The 19,782-nt window shown below is 36.3% G+C and overlaps 2 protein-coding genes across 5 annotated transcripts in view; one reads left to right on the top strand and one right to left on the bottom strand.

Moving 5' to 3' along the window:
- RIMBP2 (RIMS binding protein 2) overlaps positions 1-13,465 on the top strand; it is a 576,724-nt gene extending 563,259 nt beyond the window's left edge. For 3 of the 4 annotated variants that reach the window (XM_056821917.1, XM_056821914.1, XM_056821915.1), the window contains 4 exons: positions 119-222; positions 5,182-5,253; positions 9,451-9,585; positions 11,869-13,465. In XM_056821917.1, coding sequence (XP_056677895.1) covers positions 119-222; positions 5,182-5,253; positions 9,451-9,585; positions 11,869-12,057 — 500 coding nt within the window. In that variant the 3' untranslated portion in view covers positions 12,058-13,465. Of the gene's footprint in view, positions 1-118; positions 223-5,181; positions 5,254-9,450; positions 9,586-10,155 lie in introns of all 4 variants that reach the window. The other variant, XM_056821916.1, reaches the window with a different exon arrangement.
- An 81-nt stretch (positions 13,466-13,546) lies between these two features.
- LOC100028902 (piwi-like protein 1) overlaps positions 13,547-19,782 on the bottom strand; it is a 72,917-nt gene continuing 66,681 nt past the window's right edge. The window contains exons 20-21 of the mRNA XM_056821918.1: positions 17,232-17,379; positions 13,547-15,983 (exon numbers count right to left, since the gene is read on the bottom strand). Coding sequence (XP_056677896.1) covers positions 15,867-15,983; positions 17,232-17,379 — 265 coding nt within the window. The 3' untranslated portion in view covers positions 13,547-15,866. The remainder of the gene's footprint in view (positions 15,984-17,231; positions 17,380-19,782) is intronic.

The raw sequence follows: 19,782 nt of genomic DNA, 5'->3' as shown, positions 1-19,782 counted from the left end.
GTAGGTTTCTGTGTAGCTTGCTAGATCTGTGACATGGCTGCTGCATTAGGGAGAGCAAACACTGTGAATTTTTTTTAAATAATTTGATAATAGCTTTCTTCTCCTCCTCCTGGAACAGAAAGGAACAGACGAAGTGGCAGGCAGCACCCTGTGTCTACGAGAAGAATGGTGGCTCTCTACGACTATGATCCAAGAGAAAGCTCTCCTAATGTTGATGTAGAGGTATTGGTTCATTCCTACAACATCTTCTTCCTGCAATCTTGTCTTAAAGAGGCCAGTTTCCAGAGGGTACTAAAGCCAGCTATTACCTGCTTAGGAGAACCAGTTGTTCAATTTTCCAAATGAGCATTTCCATCTTGGAAATTGGCAACTATAAATCAAGCCTTGATATTTTGTTTTAATGGTTGTCTACACTTAAGAAAGTGAAATAAAAAAAATTGTTAACAATGCAGATCAAACTTTAAAAGTGTGTGGTGTAGACATTTGTCTGGAGAGGTGGTTATCAACACCACCACCACCTCCAGATCCACCCTTTTTCACCTTTCTTGCTCCTCTGCCAGAGGATTGGTTCCCAGCCCTGCCAGGAAGCAGCCAAAAGAAAAGAAAGGGTAGAGTCAGTTTCTCCAAATGTATGACCATCTGCCCCCTTAACATTTTCCTATGGACAAGCATCAGTTTTAAAGATTAAGGTTAGCAGTTAGTACAGCAGTTTAGGGTAAGAGAGGGAATGCTCAGCTGCCATCACTCCTGATCCAGCATCAGACTAAGTGATGATTAGACAGAAATGCTATTTCCAAGGAAAATGACAGGTCTGAAATAATGGAAGAAATGAATGGAAAGGAAGCATTTTGTCTCTGGAGAATGTCAAACCAAGACAAGATGGTGTAGAGATCTAAACACTGAAAATTCTGGTCATATCTTACAATTTAAATTTAAAAATTTAATTAAAATGAAATTAAAATTAAAATTCATTAGCACTTGAATGTTTACAAAGTGATTCTCAGTTTGAGGTAGGTCAAATATTAAAAGGCAGGAGAACTGGAATTGTAAAGGAATTGTAAAAGTGTAATGTAGGTCCTGGATTCAGATCCTAGTCTGCAACCTACCTACATAAGTTTGGGCAAGTCCCTTCATTTGCTGTCTCTGGGCCGCAGCAAAATCAAGGAGCTAGATATGATAATCACTAAAATCTCTCCTGGTTTCAATTTCCTATTGTTTTCCCCATGTCATAGAGTAGGAAACTGAGGTTTAGAAAGACAATTTCCCCACAGAATTCACAGAAAGCTGCAGAGTGAAGTAAGCAGAACCAGAAGAACTTTGTCCACAGAAATATCAATATTGTGCGAAGAAAACCTATGAATGACTTGGTTATTTCCCATAATTCAGTGACCTAGAAAGCCCCAAAGGACTCATGATGAAAAATGCCATTCACCTCCAGAGAAAAAATTGATGGTGCCTGAATGCAGACCAAATATTTACTCTATTTCACTTTATTTTTTTTTCTGGTCAAGTTTTCATCCACAAAAGGGCTAATATGGAAAAATGTTTTACATGATTGCACATGTAAAATCTATATCAGATTGCTCACCATCTTAGGGAGCAAGGCAGCAAGGGAGGAAAGAAGGGGAAGAATTTGAAAATCAAAATTTTAAAAAGAATTTAAAATAGTTTTTATATGTAGTTGGGGGAACTAAAATATTTTAACAAAGAATTTATAGAACCACAGATTCTGATGTGGGATGCTCTTAAGAGAGCATCTGGAAGTGAAGCAAGTTGGCTCAGCAAATGGAGAATCATGCTTAGAGAAAGGAGTTCCTGGGTTCAAAACTAGCCTCAGACCCTTAGCTGTGTGACCCTGTGTAAATTATTTAACCCCACTTGTCTAGTCCTTATCACTCTTCTGCCTTGGAACTGATCCTTAGTACTGATTCTAAGACAGATGGGTAATGATTTAAAAAGAGAGAAAGAACATGAAATTCAAGCCCCATACTTTCTGAGGAGAAAACTGAGACTCATAGAGATAAAAGTGACTTGTCCAAGTCATATAGATGAGATGAACCAAAATCCTCTCTTTCTAAGCACAGTATCCTTTCCACCATAGTCCTCTGCTGTTATCTAGTTAAAAAACAATGGTGTTATGGGAATTAGAACCATGCCTAATCTGAAGGCTGAATCATGGGCATCTGTGCAACCTTGGGTCAATCACATTAATTCCTCTGAGCCTTAATTTCCTCAATAAGAATTCATGAAACACCTCCCCTCTCCCCCCAAAAAAGAATGGAACATTCATTTTTCTCAATAAAGTTTCTTATATGGAATACATTTTTTAAGAGGTAGGACTTGATCTATGCTCTACAGCATATCCCCAAAATCTTAGTTCAGTTTAAAGCTTCAGTAGCTTAACATTGCAAAAAGAATCTTAGGACACCCAATGTGTCACGCTCTTGGAACAATTTTAGTTAAAACTTCTGATTTATTGGGTTTGATAGGACATGAGTTCTTCTTTCAAACTGTATTTTTTCCTACAATGACTATATAGACTTCAAAATAATTTGACAGAAATGGTTTACATATGGGAATAGATAATGAGAATAGATAGATAGGCTGCCCCCCAACTGACAGACAGATAGACAGACAGATAGAAAAGAGAGAGAGATGGATAGATGGATGGATAGAGACAGACAGACAGATAGATAGATAGATAGATAGATAGATAGATAGATAGATAGATAGAAATATAGTTGGAAATATAGAGATGATGGATGGTTGGATGGATGATTAGATGGATAGATAGACAGACAGACAGATAGATAGATAGATAGATAGATAGATAGATAGATAGATAGATAGATAGATAGATAGATAGATAGAGGCATGGATAGACAGATAGATAGATAGATAGATAGATAGATAGATAGATAGATAGATAGATAGATAGATGGATGGATAGATAGATAGATAGATAGATAGATAGATAGATAGATAGATAGATAGATAGATAGATAGATAGATAGATAGAAGTATGGATAGACAGACAGACAGACAGATAGATAGGTAGATAGATAGAATAGTCTAGATAGACTAGATAGATAAAGATAGATATAAACATATAAATATCTATATATAAAGTGCAAAACACCCTACATATATTTTTTCATTCAGTCCTCACAACAACCTTGTGAAGTAGGTGCTATGATTGTCCCCATTTCTCATATGAGGTAATTGTAGCTAAAATAGGTTAAGTAATTTGTCTAGGGTCACACAATTAACAAGTATCTAAAGCAGGATCTGAACTCACATCTTCCTAACTCCAAGGCCAGCTCTCTAGTCACAATATGTTTATCAAGTTTGGCGTTGTGTTCATTTACTTAGAACTACAAATAGATATTTCTGTGGTAACAGTGATGGTATCAAGCTTTCATTTACAACTTGATTCAAGAAACCATAATAAAGTTCAGACTCTGTGCAGGATACTACGCTAGATGCCGAGTTCCTTTCCTTAGAATCTTCCACTCTGTGTTCATGTTTGTGAAGCTATGTATAGTCCCAGCCAGGTGGCTCAGAGGATAGAGCACCAAGCCTATCCTCTGAGCCACTTGAGTTCAAATCCAGCCTCAGACACTTACTAGCTATGTAACTCTGGCCAAGTCATTTAACCTCTGTTTGCCCTAATCCACTGGAGAAGGAAATGGCAAACTATTCCAATATCTTTGCCAAGAAAACTCCATGGACAATATGGTCCACAGGATCACAAAGAATCTGACACAACTAAAATAATGAACAGCAATGGCCTCCAAGGCCTTATGTTCTTAAAAATAAATATCTTACTAAATTAATATTAAATTGATCCATTAATATACTCTTAAAAACAAATCTTATATCTAATGACAGAATCATCAGTTTAGAGCTAGAAGGATCCAGTTAGTCCAATCCAATTACAAAATGAAGAAACGGAGCTCAGAGAAGTTTATGTGATTTCTCCAAGGTTACAAAGGTGACTAATTTTAATCTATGTCCTTTGACTCAAAATTCTTTGCTTCACATTCTTTGCTTTTCAAAGAGAAACTAGATTTCAGAGTTAAAATGGTCCTTAGAAATTATCCACTTCTATCATCTAATCTTATAGATATGGATACTGGGACCAAGAGGCAAGAAATGATTACTCCTAGGTCTAGTAAGAAAGGTAGTAATTAGTTGTCCATGTGGGATTTAACTTTAGTTCTTTTGAGTGCAGATTAACTATGTTATCCAATCTAATCAACTGTATTAAGTTTCTGCTGTGTGTATACAAGACTGAGTAAACAAAGAAAAAACAAAAACCAATTCCTGTCCTGAAAGAGCTTATTAGGTAGATACAACACATAAAGAGATAAGTATATGCATAATAATTTGAGGAGGAAGGAGTAAGCATTATCAACTAAAGGGTTTGGGGGAAAGCTACTTATAAAAGAGAATCTGAGTAGAACTAAAGTTAATTTTAAGATATATTACAAAAGAAAAGGCAAGAAAATGGATCTGAACCAAGATGACTGAAAATAGCCCTTTCTTTATCCCTCCCTCCTTCCTTCCTTTGTTCTTTCCTTCCTTCCTTCCTCCCTTCCTTCTTTCCTACCTTCCTCCCTCCCTCCATTTCTTCCCTTCATTCCTTCCTTCCTTCCTCCCTCCATTTCCCTCTCTTCTTTTCTTCCTCCCTTCCTCCCTCCCTCCCTCCCTCCCTCCTTCCTTCCTTCCTGCTTTCCTTCCTTCCTTCCTTCCTTCCTTCCTTCCTTCCTTCCTTCCTTCCTTCCTTCCTTCCTTCCTTCCTTCCTTCCTTCCTTCCTTCCTTCCTTCCTTCCTTCCTGTCCTGTATTATTCTTTTTAATTGAATTTAACAACATCTCTTAGACACTTACAATACATACTATGCAGGTCCTGAGGATAAAAAGACAATAATGAAACCTGCCCACAGAGAGCTTACATTCTGATGTCCTCCTAAAGGGCATTTGCTCTTTAGCTGTGAGTTGTTCTATGGTTTTGTGTTCCTTCAGTAAGCAGGGGAAAATTTTTGCTTCAGAGGGGGCAAATATATGTTATCATTTCCCCAATAAACACATAGAGGAAAACATTAATGCCAAATTTAGTTTCAAATCCGTCGCTTCATGACAACCTAATACTAACTACCTTCCTTTCCTATCTTCACAGGCAGAACTGACATTTTGTACAGGAGACATTATTACTGTGTTTGGTGAAATTGATGAAGATGGATTTTATTATGTAAGTTACCCAGAGAGGTTATTCACCGCTTTGGGGTGTGTTTGTGTTGCCCCTAAGAGAGAAACTCATCTGAATGATAGAAAACCTACCAAACACATTGTGCTTGTGTTTTTAAGTTATGTCTGTATTTGTGTGTGTGAATATGTGACAGGCGTATGGGGTAATTACAGCGTTCATCTTGGAGCCAAGAAGAACTAAAATCATCTGCCTCTGACACTATCATCTGTGTGACCCTGGACAAGTCACACCAATATTCCTTATTTTAGGCAACTCTCTTAGACATGAAGTCCCAACTTGGGGATGGGCAGAGGAGAGAAAGAGAAAGATAGAGACAGAGAGACAGAGGAGAGGACAGAGAGTGTGTAGAGAATTCCTATTCATTAATATATCCTTTTTTTGGACCATGTTTTCTTTTGGAAGGTGGCTAATGTGAAAATGTTTTACATGACCACATTTTTAATCAATATCACATTGCTTGCTTTCTCAAGGAGAGGAGAGGGAAGGGGAGAATTTGGAACTCAAAATTTCAAAAAATAAATGTTAAAAAGTCTCATTTACATGTAATTGAGAAAATAAAAATTAAATTTAAAAAGATACTATATCCTTTGAAAAACTGAGAAATCTGAATATGTCTGTACTTGTATATGGATAAATGTCTATGTATATATCTTCAATTTTAATTCAAAATACATATTAAGCACTTACAATGTGCTAGCTGAGAGGCAGTGAAGTGTGATGGACAGAGAGCCAGGAAGACCTAGATTCCAGACTCTGACACATACACAGTCTCTCTGTGCCCCTCAGACCACCCTCTGTAGCCTGCAGAGAAGGTGCCAATCTTCACATTGGAGGGGATTTCCTACATTAAGAATCACAGGTTTGCTCCAATAACAACAACAAAGTGTGTCAGCCACAGTGTGCTAGATATCAGAGATATCAAGACAAAAATGAAAATGAGCCCTGCCCTCTAAGAGCTTATATTCAACTGGAGGACAAGGAGAAACAACTTTGTACATACCCTCATCAGTCAACACAAAATATAAAGAATTTACAGATTGGAAGAGGGACTCCACCTCTGATTTCATTGATGCTGAGTCTTCCCAGATGTCCCTCCATTGATGTAGTTATGAATGACTTCAAAGTGAGAGACAATTGCTTAATAACTCTTCTTCCAAAGTCTCATCATGGCCTTTTATGGTAAAGGAGGACAAAAGTATTGTTAAGTCTTTGTCCCTACATAGAATTCCTCTGTTCAGGTCTTAGACAGAACCACTAATATGCTTCTGGTCCATATTGGCAGTAAGCACATTCCCTTAACTTCAGTTGTCAATATGAATAATGAACAAAATGAAATTCCTTCCAAGGACAAATTAAAGGAATTAGTTTAGGTGCTTAAGTTGGGCAGAAGTCCTTACAGATACTCCTAATGTATAGACCCAGAAACGAGAGCAGCCAAGGCAGGAGAAGCCCAACCCCAGCTAGGCTAAGAGGGATCAAAATGATTCATTTCTCATTTTTCATCCACTGTATTAATCTGCTAGGCCATAGAAAAATCATGTTCTGTGTTGTAAGAACAATGCAAAATCTATGTATCTTTAACATAAAAATCAACACGTTTTATGTATATGAATCAGTTAAAAAACATTACAATTCTCACAATGATATAGCTAGCATTTATATAGTGCTTTAGAAAAACTACTTCATTTTTATCTTCACAGTAGCCTTGGGAAATTGTTATTGTCTTTATTTTACTGATTACTATTGTCATTTTACAGATTGTTATTATCTTAATTTTACTGATTATTATTGTCTTCATTTTACCGATTACTATTGTCTTCATTTTACTGGTTACTGTCTTCATTTTACTGATTACTGTCTTCATTTTACCGATTATGATTGTCTTCATTTTACCGATTACTGTCTTTATTTTACTGATTACGATTGTCTTCATTTTACCGATTACTGTCTTCATTTTACCGATTACTATTGTCTTCATTTTACCGATTATTGTCTTCATTTTACCGATTACTGTCTTCATTTTACCAATTACTATTGTCTTCATTTTACCAATTACTATCTTTATTTTACCGATTACGATTGTCTTCATTTTACCGATTACTGCCTTCATTTTACCGATTACTATTGTCTTCATTTTACTGATTACTGTCTTCATTTTACCGATTACTATTGTCTTCATTTTACCGATTACTATTGTCTTCATTTTACTGATTACTGTCATCATTTTACCGATTACTGTCTTCATTTTACCGATTACTGTCTTCATTTTACCGATTACTATTGTCTTCATTTTACTGATTACTGTCTTCATTTTACCGATTACTATTGTCTTCATTTTACCGATTACTATTGTCTTCATTTTACTGATTACTGTCATCATTTTACCGATTACTGTCTTCATTTTACTGATTACTGTCTTCATTTTACCGATTACTATTGTCTTCATTTTACTGATTACTGTCTTCATTTTACCGATTACTGTCTTTATTTTACCGATTACTATTGTCTTCATTTTACCGGTTACTATTGTCTTTATTTTACCGATTACTATTGTCTTCATTTTACCGATTACTGTCTTCATTTTACCTATTACTATTGTCTCCATTTTACTGATTACTATTGTCTTCATTTTACTGATTATTATTGTCTTCATCTTACTGATAAGCAGAGTGAGGCAGGCAGAAGCAGAAGACACAGATGTATCCACTGCACCACCTATATGCTCTCACCCTGAGCACTTACTGTGTACCAAACACCATGTTCAAGGCAGGGGAGCCAAAGAAAGAAGCAGGGACAATCTGTGACCTTACAGAGCTTACATTTTCTATGAGAAAGTTAATACATTAGAGAGTGGTGGCTTGGTTGGCATGTTATTTATTATAAAATAAGTAGTGCCTTCCACTAAAGTCTACCCCAATCCTATCACAAGGAACACTGATTCTTGACAGCTATGTCACTGGAGATCCATCAAGTCCACCAGGCAGTAACGGTTTGGAGTGGCAGCTCAAGGGTAGCCTGTCATCTCAGGACTAGCCTGGATAAAATTGGAGAGGCTTTTGACCTGAGGCTTGGCTACCAGGGGAGGAATATTTTTGTGACTTCAGAATTTCCTATAATTGTCTCATCTGTCACAAAGAGATTTTGACACATGTCAATGGAGGTTGTTGCCACACCAATGAAATCACACTCTCAGGTCCTTGAAGGAGTCAAGTGATTTATAAGCTTCTTAGACACATAATTATTTATTAAAGAAATTTATACACATCAGATAAAAGTCATTACTCTTAACGTTCACATTCATGTATGACTTGGTTCCACTTCACTTCTAATGCAAATAAACTGTTCAAATGACTATCTAGATGTGAAAGAGATACAAGTTTTCAAACAGAAGTCAACCAGTCTATCCACTGTCTTTTTTATATAAAAAACAAACAAACAAAAAAACAAAGTCCAGAAAAGTTAAGTGCTTTGCCCATAGTAACACAGACACTAAGTGGCCCTTGAGTGGCAGAGACTGTAATGTTTCTGGAATTGACCCATTTTCCTTTGGTGGTGGGGCTAGATGACCAGGAAGTCCTAATGGCTCCATAGGCATTTTTCATTCACATTTTTCAGATAAAAAATAATTGCTCTAAGTTAATGGGAATGAATTTATCAGATACTCAAAAATAATCAAACTTTTAAAAAGAGAGACTTTTAAAAACAAATGTAAATATAATCATGAGAGTCAGCATAGTGTAGTATATAAGGAGGTAGTGTGAGAGTCAGAAAAATTTGAGCTTAAGGCTGATTTGTGATGTATATGTGACCAGGTCACTTAATTCCTCAGTACCCCTGGATACCTCTCAAGACTTGAAGAAAACAAAAAATAATGTAAATAAGTTTTATTTTATATATATGTATATATATATAAATATATATATATTTGTTATATAAATAAGTTTTGTTTTCTTTTAAAGTATAAGTTAAAGACTAGTTGACTATCAGCACTGGTGGGAGTTTTTTCACCAGTATTACCCTATACTGATGAAATCACAGGCCTGGACCAAATATAAATACTATTGACAATAATGTTCCACTTGGCATGACAGGACTTTAAGAAAAATAAAAACTCAATTTTAGAAGATAGTAATTAATATCTTCCTTCTCTTCCCATATGCACATCTTCCTGTGTCATAGGGAGAGCTCAATGGACAAAAGGGCCTGGTTCCTTCAAACTTTCTGGAAGAAGTGCCTGATGACGTTGAAGTCTACCTTTCGGATACACCATCCCGTTATTCTCAAGATGCCCCAATGCGTACCAAGGCAAAAAGGGTAAGCAGTTGTATTACATATTTTTAATCTATGTTCCAGTCTTTCATAACACATTGTCTCATGCTTTTTTACACATGAACATTTTACACTTGGGGGCTGGGAGTGGGGTGGGGGAAATGTACCACTTAAAACATTGCAATATGTTTTTCTGCTAGTTGCTCAGTGTTGGTTTCTTACTGAATCTTAAATTTTTAAGCTATATTTTATTTGCTTTACCAAGCAGTTCCATTTTAATTCTATCTTGGTCGACTTATTCATAAGAGCTTCCCATGTCTTACGTAGACCATAAAACAGAAAGTATAATAGAACACAAGAGGATAATAGCTCTTCTTTCTAGAGAAAACCTAAATTTATTTGGTGAGCAAGGATTGCTATTTGCTTGTCTTCCATTAAGATTGTTCAGTCCCCTTTCTAACCTTAACATTAGTGTACTATTTCCAATATTTTTTTAAATCTGAGATTTCATTCGTGTTGAGTGTTTCATCTTTATTTTGTTTCATCACTTCAAGTTTTTCTATATTATATATTTTATATATATTTTTATTTCTTTGCTCATCTGCTTGGAAACAGAAGAAGAGTGTTCATTTCACACCTTAATAAGGCAATGTAGCCTTCACGTAAGTGAGCAACTGAAGATACCAATAAAGATACCAATTTAAGCTACCTTGCAATAACTAATGCAGAGGTATTAAGACTTAACTGTGGGATTCAGAAAAAGAAATATGTCTCAAAAAATAATTGGCCCCCAGATCTGAGGATGTTGCTTCTTCTCAGTTACGAAGTCTAACTGAATTTGTCATAAAACAAATTCTCTTAACGTCTATTCCTCACTACCATATAACAAATTCATGAAAAGGTCAACATTTGGAACATATTTCTTAATGAACAAAGCATTTCTGTCTAGGTAGAAAAGTGTTCCAATGTCTAAAGATTCTAAAAAGCAAAAGCTGCAGATTGCATTGTTAGCCAATCCCTGGGAAAAAATAAGCACAATCCATTACTTGGAAAGACTTTTTTATCCATCCCTCCAAAACAAATTCATAAGAAAGATTATGACTCACTGATAGTTTACTTCAGTTGGCCTGGAGTTGTCTCCTAACACTAGCAACCTCAAAGCCTGACTTGAACTACCTAAAAATGTTTTCATAGGTAGTTCGACTTCTGTATAACAAAACTGCAGAAATAAAGAAACAAATAAACCAACCTCTGGGAGACGCTGAATAGTGTTTGGTTTACCAATGCAATGTTAAGTGTCATGGATCACGCAGCTCAATGGATGAATGCATTAGGTTAAATACATGGTATCTTCAGGTGTACTTGGGATGCTTTACTAAGTTGTTTTCCATTAGAATTAGGCCTTGATTTTAAATCCAAGGAAGCTTGAAGCCCCTTTCTTTTCTGTGGAACAAGGAACATTTCGTATTGGAATAAGGGCTGGAATAAAACAATAAGGGCTCTGGGGAAGTAAATTTCATTATATTCATTAAAATATGAATCTTACTGTGTAGCTTCCTTGAAGCAAACAGTAACTCCAATGTACGATCAGAATAAATGACTTCCAGCAGTAAGGGTCAAGAACTGGTATTGCATTATACCTAAAATATACTGAATGGCTCTCAAGTCCTAAGCACGGAGAAAAATTCATCTTCACTTTGAAGTCTACAAAGCACACTCTCAAAACAATAAGGGCCTTTAAGCTTTCTTTGATTGCGATTAAGGTTCATTTTAGTTTTGTTTTGTTTTTTTCCAACCAATGTGCCATCTCTCTCCGATATATACATCTAGCACAGTAAGCTGTGCAAAATGGATTTTAAGGACATCAGAATTTTACATCATCAAATAGGTTTTTGGTTTGGTTTGGTTTGGTTTCAAATACGGTAGGAATGGAAACTTTTGCTCCCAAGATTCAGTTGCTGGGTACTTAGCCCATTGTACTTATCCTGGGCTAATTGCTGTGTTAATTTAAAAAAAATTTTTTTTTTCATTTGCCGAAATTTTCTTTTTTCTTATTTTTTTCTTTTGCCATGATTTTGGCAAAATGAAATATGGCAATTGTTCCGAACCATTAGGTCCCCAAAGCATGTGTCTTAACGCTTGGTGGCCGCTATACTTTGGGAGGTGATGCTTATATGTAATTTGCCTTTGGCGTATTTTAAATCACTAATAGAAGTGAGCCTCTTTGCCCCTTTTTTGGTGGGAGCTGGGACCCTAAGATATTGCCCCCACTGAGTTGATGTTGTTGGCTTTCAAACATTCAATAAACTGTCACAATATACCTAATAGGTTCCTCCTGAGAATACAGGTACGTCAAGGAGAGCACCATCCCCCACAGTCCATCTTCATTCTGGGTCACCTCCGTCAACTATGGGTTCTGGTAGTCCTGGGAGAGGCAGGGAAAGGGCCTCGAAAAAGAAAAAGGGTCTGCTTTCCAAAGGGAAGAAACTTCTGAGAAAGCTGGGCGCGGTGAAGTGACCCATGTACGTCTGGACGACTCGTAACGCCTGGCCTATGTAATTTCCTTTCATCCCAAACTAGGGCTTTCATGACTCACTCAAGTACTTTCTGAAACCATTTTTTTTTATTTTTTGCCCTTCCTTTCTGACACCAGTAGGGGAAAAAAAATACAATTTTGCACTATGGTCCACTTTAACCAACTGCAAGAGTAAAGTGGGCCTGTTCTTTCCAAGTCATTGTTGCCAATCTGCTCTGATTTTTCCAAAGTATGATTTTTGGGGAAGGGAAAACCATTAAAGGTCAGGTGGATGAAGAGCTACTGGGGTAGCCGCTGCCCACCTGGAGTATCTCATCTTTCTGCATTTGTTACCTGCCCTTAAAGGGATGACTTTCAAGTTTCTCCTTTTCCAAATGCTTGCCTCATGATGCGTAAATGTCACTTAACTATGGTCTTGAAATTCCTAGTTTATTCAGCCTTGATGTTCTGCCTTATAAAATGCACAGTGATTTGTACTGTCTAGTAAATATACAGTGTATACTTTGTATGTGTTCTACATTCAAATGTCTTCATTCTCATTGAAACCAGAGTTTGAAATCAAGTAACTTGTTATTGACTCTATTTGATGTTTGTAATTTGGGAAAAAAGAAAAGTTATTTCATTTGAATTTTATGTTAGACATTGGCCTGTGTTCGACTGATTGGGGGAAAAAAATAAATTACAAATACAAGCTAGAAATGAAATTCTCATGCCCTATCAGTCATTCAAAAAAATAAAATCAAAACATTGTAAAACCTACTTTGGGCTATTCTCCTCCATGCAATGTCCAAGTCCTCCAACCTGCTGGAAAGCAAGCGTTTTTGCCCCTTCCGTGTTTCTTCTGTAGCTGTGCAAGTTTCAGTTCATTCATTTTTCACTTTTTGGATGTCAGCGTGAAATACACGGAAATGGGCTCATCAGTGAGGTGTCACACGTGTGTGTCTAAACTGCTACATACCAGGCACAAAAGGCACAAGGAAGGTATTCTAAATTTCTGAGCCCCATCTGCTTCCATGCCCATTTTTCAGTATTGGCATCTGCTGAACAAAAGCGGTCTTACCAGTTGCTGGCCAATCTATTTGGTCATAACTATTTTGTAACTCTTGTCCCCTTGAAAATTGTTTTTACTGTTTATACATACTTTTCAGACTGCCTTTCTTTTGTAATTTATGAAAGGTTTATAAATGATCAAAGCTTCCCCCCATTGTGTCTTCAAAGAACTCGACTGTAAATTATTGTAAAAAAAAAAAGCGATTATTTGTGTGTGCTAGATGTATGAAATTTAAGACAACTACTGGCCTAAACTTGTGGTTAAATATTGTGTGGGTGTGTGCATGTGTACAGTTCATGTAAAATATTTTATGTAAATAAAATATTTGATATTTTATAGAATGTTGAGATATTTCTTTGTGTTGTTAGAGGCACCACAGTTAATGCTGTATAACTAAGTCATGTACATAATCACACACAACAAAGGAAAGGAAATGCTCTTCCTGCAAGTAGGAGGGACTCTGAGTATTTCTAGTGTAAAGATTAAAATTTAGGGAACTGAGGCAGGTAGAAATTAGTTTCTCTCTGCAAGGAGTATCATATTTTAGAGGTTTATTAAAGGTTAAGAATTAAAGAAAATACAAGAGAAGCCTTCTGTCTCCCCTCTTCTTCTGTCTCCACCAATCTCTCCTTCACACAGCTACCAAAGTAATTTTCCTTAAGGAAAGATCTAACCATATTACTTCCCTACTCAACAAATACTGGCTTTTCCTTCTTGCTTCAAGGATTAAATATAAACTCCTTATTTGACATGTAAAACCTTTCACAGCCTGGCCTAACCCTATATTTCTAGGCTTATCAAAAATTCTCTTCCATTTATTTATTCATTATTTTTTTAAACCCTTACTTTCTGTCTTAGAATCAAAACTGTGTATTGGTTCCAAGGCAGAAGAGCGATAAGGTCTAGGCAATGGGGGTCAAGTGACTTGTCCAGGGTCACACAGCTAGGAAATGTCTGAGACCAGATTTGAACCCGGGATCTCCTATCTCTAGGCCTGGCTTCTCAATCCACTGAGCCGCCCACCTGCCCCCTACACTTCCCTTAAGATACACATTATAATGCTTAGTGGCTAAGTGCTGGAGAGATAGGAAAAAGAAAGTTAGACAGTCCCTGCCCTCAAGGAGCTCATAATCTGCTTCTTAGAATCCTCCTTGCCTTTGATGCTCCGCCTAAGTGCTACCTTAGAGAAGCTTTTCATGGTCCTCCCAATAGCTACAACTTCCTTCTAAAATTACCTGACTTTTTCAATAGTTTTTGTGAACTTTAATGATGACAAAGAGCAAAACAGAAGTAATATGCATAACTTTATTTAACTATAATCTCAGCTTAGTCTCAAATACAGCTGCCACTATTATCTTCTCATGACTTTAATATACATTTACAGAAAAAAGTCATGTTTGGGGGCTTTTTTTTAAACAGCAATTCAAGACAAAGTAGGTAGGACCGCTGTGCCTTTCAAGTGTTGATTTGTCTTTATTTAAGTTCACCAGTGTAAATGAATCACAATATTGACATTTTAAACATTTTCAAACATTAATCCATGGAAGCCCATTACCTAATCTGAGAAAACTATAAACCTCGGGTTAAAGACAGGTATATTCACATACTGTCTCTCTCTCTCTCTCTCTCTATATATATATATATATATATATTTTTTTTTTTCTATGAGAAAGTTCTTTTATACATCTTAAGCACTCTGTGTTGATTACTCCAGTGCATTTGATTGTTACACTTGAGGTAGGGAGATTGTGAGGAGATCAATAATAGTAAGAAGTACTTGATGCTTCTTGTGTCAGAATTGGAAACATGTTCATTTCCTTTCTCTACTTTATTCAGTCTAAGGACCTGTGGCTTGATGTGGATGTGGAGGGGATTGCTCAGTCTTTTTCTTTGCAGCTAGCAAGTCAGTTCAAAAACAAAGGATGGGGAACGGGGGATGAGAAACCAGGCAATAAGGGGAAAGAGTATTTGTCTTCCCTCACCTTCATGACACTGAGAATATACAGTGCTGTGTTTTAATATAAGATTGACATGTTTTACTGTTAGTATTTTTACAAAGATTAACAAATCAGAAAACTATGGTTTCTCTATTTTTCCTGGAAAATGGAATTGGATGCTTTAGAGAAATTAGATGGTGGAATCATCCCTATTTTTAAGACAACAATGTTTATAAATCCACTTCTTAGGTTAAATAGCAAAGGAAATATAGGATTCAGAGATGAATATCAACAAAGACTAGGAACAAATTAACGTCCTAAACTGATTCTTCTATCATCTGATTCAAAGAGAATAACACACCACCTGCTTTTAAATAAAACATGCAAAGTAAAACATTTAACAAAACAAATTGAGAATGTGCTAATTCTACATTGTTAACAGCAAAAATGTAGCTAGAAGAATTTCGTACCTCGATTCTACATCACAATCTTAGATATGGCTTTTCCCCCATCTGCCAGGCTCTCTGGGTCTCACTCTATATATCAGCTGCTTCCCTTACTTGGGGATGGTTCTTCTTTGCAGTACTATTATTCTGTTGCAGAAGAATTCTCCCCTAAGCCAGTGCCTTTTCAAATAGTGTTTATCAATCAGTACATAGAAACTCCATCTCCCCCTTAAGTACCTTCCTGTTCTGCATCCCATGAAAAAAAACAAAAAACTATTGTAATGGCCATGAAAAAGGAGAAGCCAAGATTCTTCTGAAAATCTCCATCTGTGAAAGAAGTCCAGAAGATCTGCTATTTAAAGGTAATAAAGACGATCTGACAGTTGGCTACTGGGACGGTCATGAATACTCTGGCCAACCAGGAAAGCCAGTTTGTGGGCATACTGGCATGGAGCTGGGACTCGAATGACACCCTTTTAGTGGAGGAAAAAAAATCAACATTTAGTTTGCTGACCATATAGCCCTTTCAATGTTAAATAAAAGCTTATTGAGAAATGAGTCTGTCAGCAAGCATTTATTAAGCATCTACAAAATGTTGGTTTGAAAAAAACACTTTCCTAGTTTAATCTTGTTGGCATTGGTAATTCTTTTCAGCAGCAGCAATTTGCTACAAAGTGGCCCTCTATAGATCAATCCTAGGGTGCAGACAGATCCAGAGAGTCCAGGTGACACAATATGACTGAGCATTTGAACCCAAGTCTTCATAATCCCAAATTACAGCCTTTCCCAGGGGATGAATCTGCTCTCTATATATCTATTAAGTATATAAGTATTTATATTTTGCCTTCCCCATTAGAAAAGGAGTTTCTGTCTTTTTTAAAATCTTTATTAGTTAGCATGGTCAAGTACATAAAAATCTCTCAATAATTGCTTGACTGACTTTTTGACAACATTCTTTCTCATAAATTAGATTTACATATAAATTAGATCCCAATATAACAAGCATTCTTTTTTTTTTTAATCCATACCTTCCATCTTGGAGTCAATACTGTGTATTGGCTCCAAGGCAGAAGAGTGGTAAGGGCTAGGCAATGGGGGTGAAGTGACTTGCCCAGGGTCACACAGCTGGGAAGTGTCTGAGGCCAGATTTGAACCTAGGACCTCCCATCTCTAGGCCTGACTCTCAATCCACTGGGCCACCCAGCTGCCCCCTATAACAAAGATTCTTAACAATTTTTGAGTCCTAGATCTCATTGGCAATCTGAAGAAGTCTATGACTGCCTTCTCAGAATAAGGTTTTTAAATACATAAAATTAAAGATGTATAATTACAAAGGAAACCAAAGTTTACTGAAAATAAAAATATAATTTTTCCCAATCCAAATTCATATGCCTCCATCCACCAAATTTTATCCTGAGGGGTCTATGGACCTCTTACACTGTGATAGTAGAAATACAGAAGCAAAACAACTGCTTGATCACATGGGTCGATGGGGATATAACTGGGGATGTAGACTCTAAGTGATCACCCTGGTGCAAATATCAGTAATATGGAAATAGATCTTGATCAATGACGCATGTAAAACCCAGTGGAATTGTGCATTGGCTACGGAATAGGGGTGGGGGAGGAGAGGGAAAGAGCATGAATCATGTAACCATGGAAAAATATTCTAAATTAATTATATAAATAAACTTAATTTTTTTTAAAAGAAAAATACTTACTGTCCAGTTATAATACATGTAGCATAGCTTGTAAGTTAAGCATTGTATTTGGTCAGGGGTTAAGGTGGTATTATCAAAGACTACATTATAATGTGTCGGCGTCACAGTACCTGCCCTTACAGCCTGGCTTATGATAAAGAAGTCATACCTGTAATTACAGAACACAAAAAGTCATCTATTAGAAAACTGAGGTGTCAACAAGGCTCATTAATATATATATATATACACATATATATCATGAAAGCTCTTAATTCAAAACTATTAACTGTTATTTTAATGCCTTTCAAGTATTTGGAATCAAGAAGCATGGGTTATTAGGCTTAGACAATAAAAAATGTCAAAATTGCTGACAAAGGAATTATTTTACTCCTTAGATTTCAAATCTCATTCTCTGCTTTTGCAATACTCTTTAGAAGAGTAGCCAGATATTCAGTCAGCCAATAAATGTTTTAAGTGCTTAATATATGCCAAGAGTTGTGTTAGATGCTGAGTATACAAATATGGAAGAAAAAAAGGCGATTCCTGTCCTCAAGGAGCTGGCAATCCAAAGTGAGAAGACAAAACAGAAAAGGAAGCTGAAAAGAGAGGAAAGGGGAAGGGAAGAGAGGATCACAAAAGGATTAGTACTAGAAAATAGGAATCTCAAGTTGAAGAGTTGATTGTTAGGTAAGTTTAAAGACATTCTATTGAATAATGCTCTTCCTAGGAATGTGTTATTAGAAAACAGAATTCCACATATGAATTTATCAATTATTGTGCAGAAACAGCAATGAAATCATTTTTAATTATTTTTATTTATTAGAACCACCTACTATATCTTATGAAGAACTAACCATCATGGATAGCCGGGGGGTGGGGGGGAAACTGTATCATCTAAGTGAAATTTTAAAACACAAAACAGTTTTGAAGGATTTAGGGGCTTTTATAAATAATAATGTAGAATCAGTTTTTAAATTCCCACAACAGAAAGCTAACAGGAGAGTACTACTGTCATCACTAGTGCTAAACCTGAAAGAGGTGCCATTTTAATAAGCATAATTTGTATAAGGGTAAGAAATAAAGTGTGGAGATCACATGTCAGATTAAAGACAACATATTTATTGGGAAAAGATTCCATAGAATGGGCTTCTTGCCAAATTATGGCTGACTTAAAACTGTAGAGCTTGTCAAAAATCAACAAAAACAATCTGTGACAAGCTATTGGCTACATAGAAATTACAAGAGAATTACATATTTTGTTATTATTTTTAAGTTGTCCTACATATCCTTTATAGCAGTAAAATAAACTCATGTACATGCACATATGTATACTTTTTTTCTGGAGAATTGTTTGTTAAACCTTTACCAGCACACCAAAGATTATTAACTTCACAAAAGTGTGAGAATCAGGTAAGGGGAAAAAAAAACCCTGTGTAAAAAGATGACATAAATCCAAGTGAACCACATCGTTTTGAGAGCATTTTTAGATGAAATTGAAGGATGAATAAAATTAAGTCAATCCGGCAGTGTTGTGTGTGCGTTTTGCTTTTTTGTAGGATCTGTTCTCATAGGCAGCACATTTGGATCCTATCACTTTGAATACATCCAATATCAAAGGTATGAAAAATGTTCTTGAGTGGGGCAGTTGACCATATGTTGTATGTACATACATTAGTGTGTATTTTAGGTATACATATGCTATATATTCTATACATGTGTGATCATTAGATATAAATAAATACATTATTAGTCTGGGTCTCCCCATCTGACCCAGGCTGGAAGCCTGGAGTGGGATAGGACCCACATGTAACCATTAGCAATATAGGAATTTTGACCTGCTCTATTTTTTCCCTAGATGGTTTATCCCTTCCTGGACAACCTGGTATACCCTTCCCCCTATTCTACCTGCTTACCATTTTTGGTACAAACTTAGTGAGAATCCCTGTTTAGCTCACAATAATTCAGAACTCTGCTCAGCCTCCCAGAGCAAAATACAAGCCTTGACCACTACCTTTGGCCCTTCTATGTCTACAGGTAAGTCTATGGAATGGCTTTAAAAGGATTATGGGGGCTGAATTCTAAAACTCTGTCAGAGAAATATTCAGAGGGTACCAGAAAGTCCCTAGGCATTGCTTTTACCAAAGAGATGACCCATATGCTTTCCTCAACTCTAAAGAAAATCTATGAGACTGAAATATACTGCACACACATTTGAGATTCTTACATAAGATTCTACGGATTCTCCTGGGCTACACATGTTTTAACTAATATTTTTGAATTTCCTATCTGACTCCATTTATTTATTTCAAAATAAATATTTTAATATTATTAATAAATCACTTATTCTTTAAAGTTGGGTTTCCCTATCTTGTTCAGTGGCTACACATGGCCAGATCCCACTTATCAGCACAGAAGCTTTGACCTGCTCCATTTTCAATCTGGCCATAGCTCTGTGAGCTCACCCTCACTTGAGAGGTTCACCATAGTGATGTGAGACTTAGTAAGAACATATGGACAGGCTTAGCCCATTCAAGCCCAGAACACCGAAGTTCAAGGGATCTGCCAGCCTCTC

The sequence above is a fragment of the Monodelphis domestica genome, chromosome 3, assembly GCF_027887165.1.
Source record: "Monodelphis domestica isolate mMonDom1 chromosome 3, mMonDom1.pri, whole genome shotgun sequence".
Taxonomy (NCBI): Eukaryota; Metazoa; Chordata; class Mammalia; order Didelphimorphia; family Didelphidae; genus Monodelphis; species Monodelphis domestica.
Note: the sequence above shows the minus strand (reverse complement) of the source record. Positions and strands in the feature narration are given on the sequence as shown.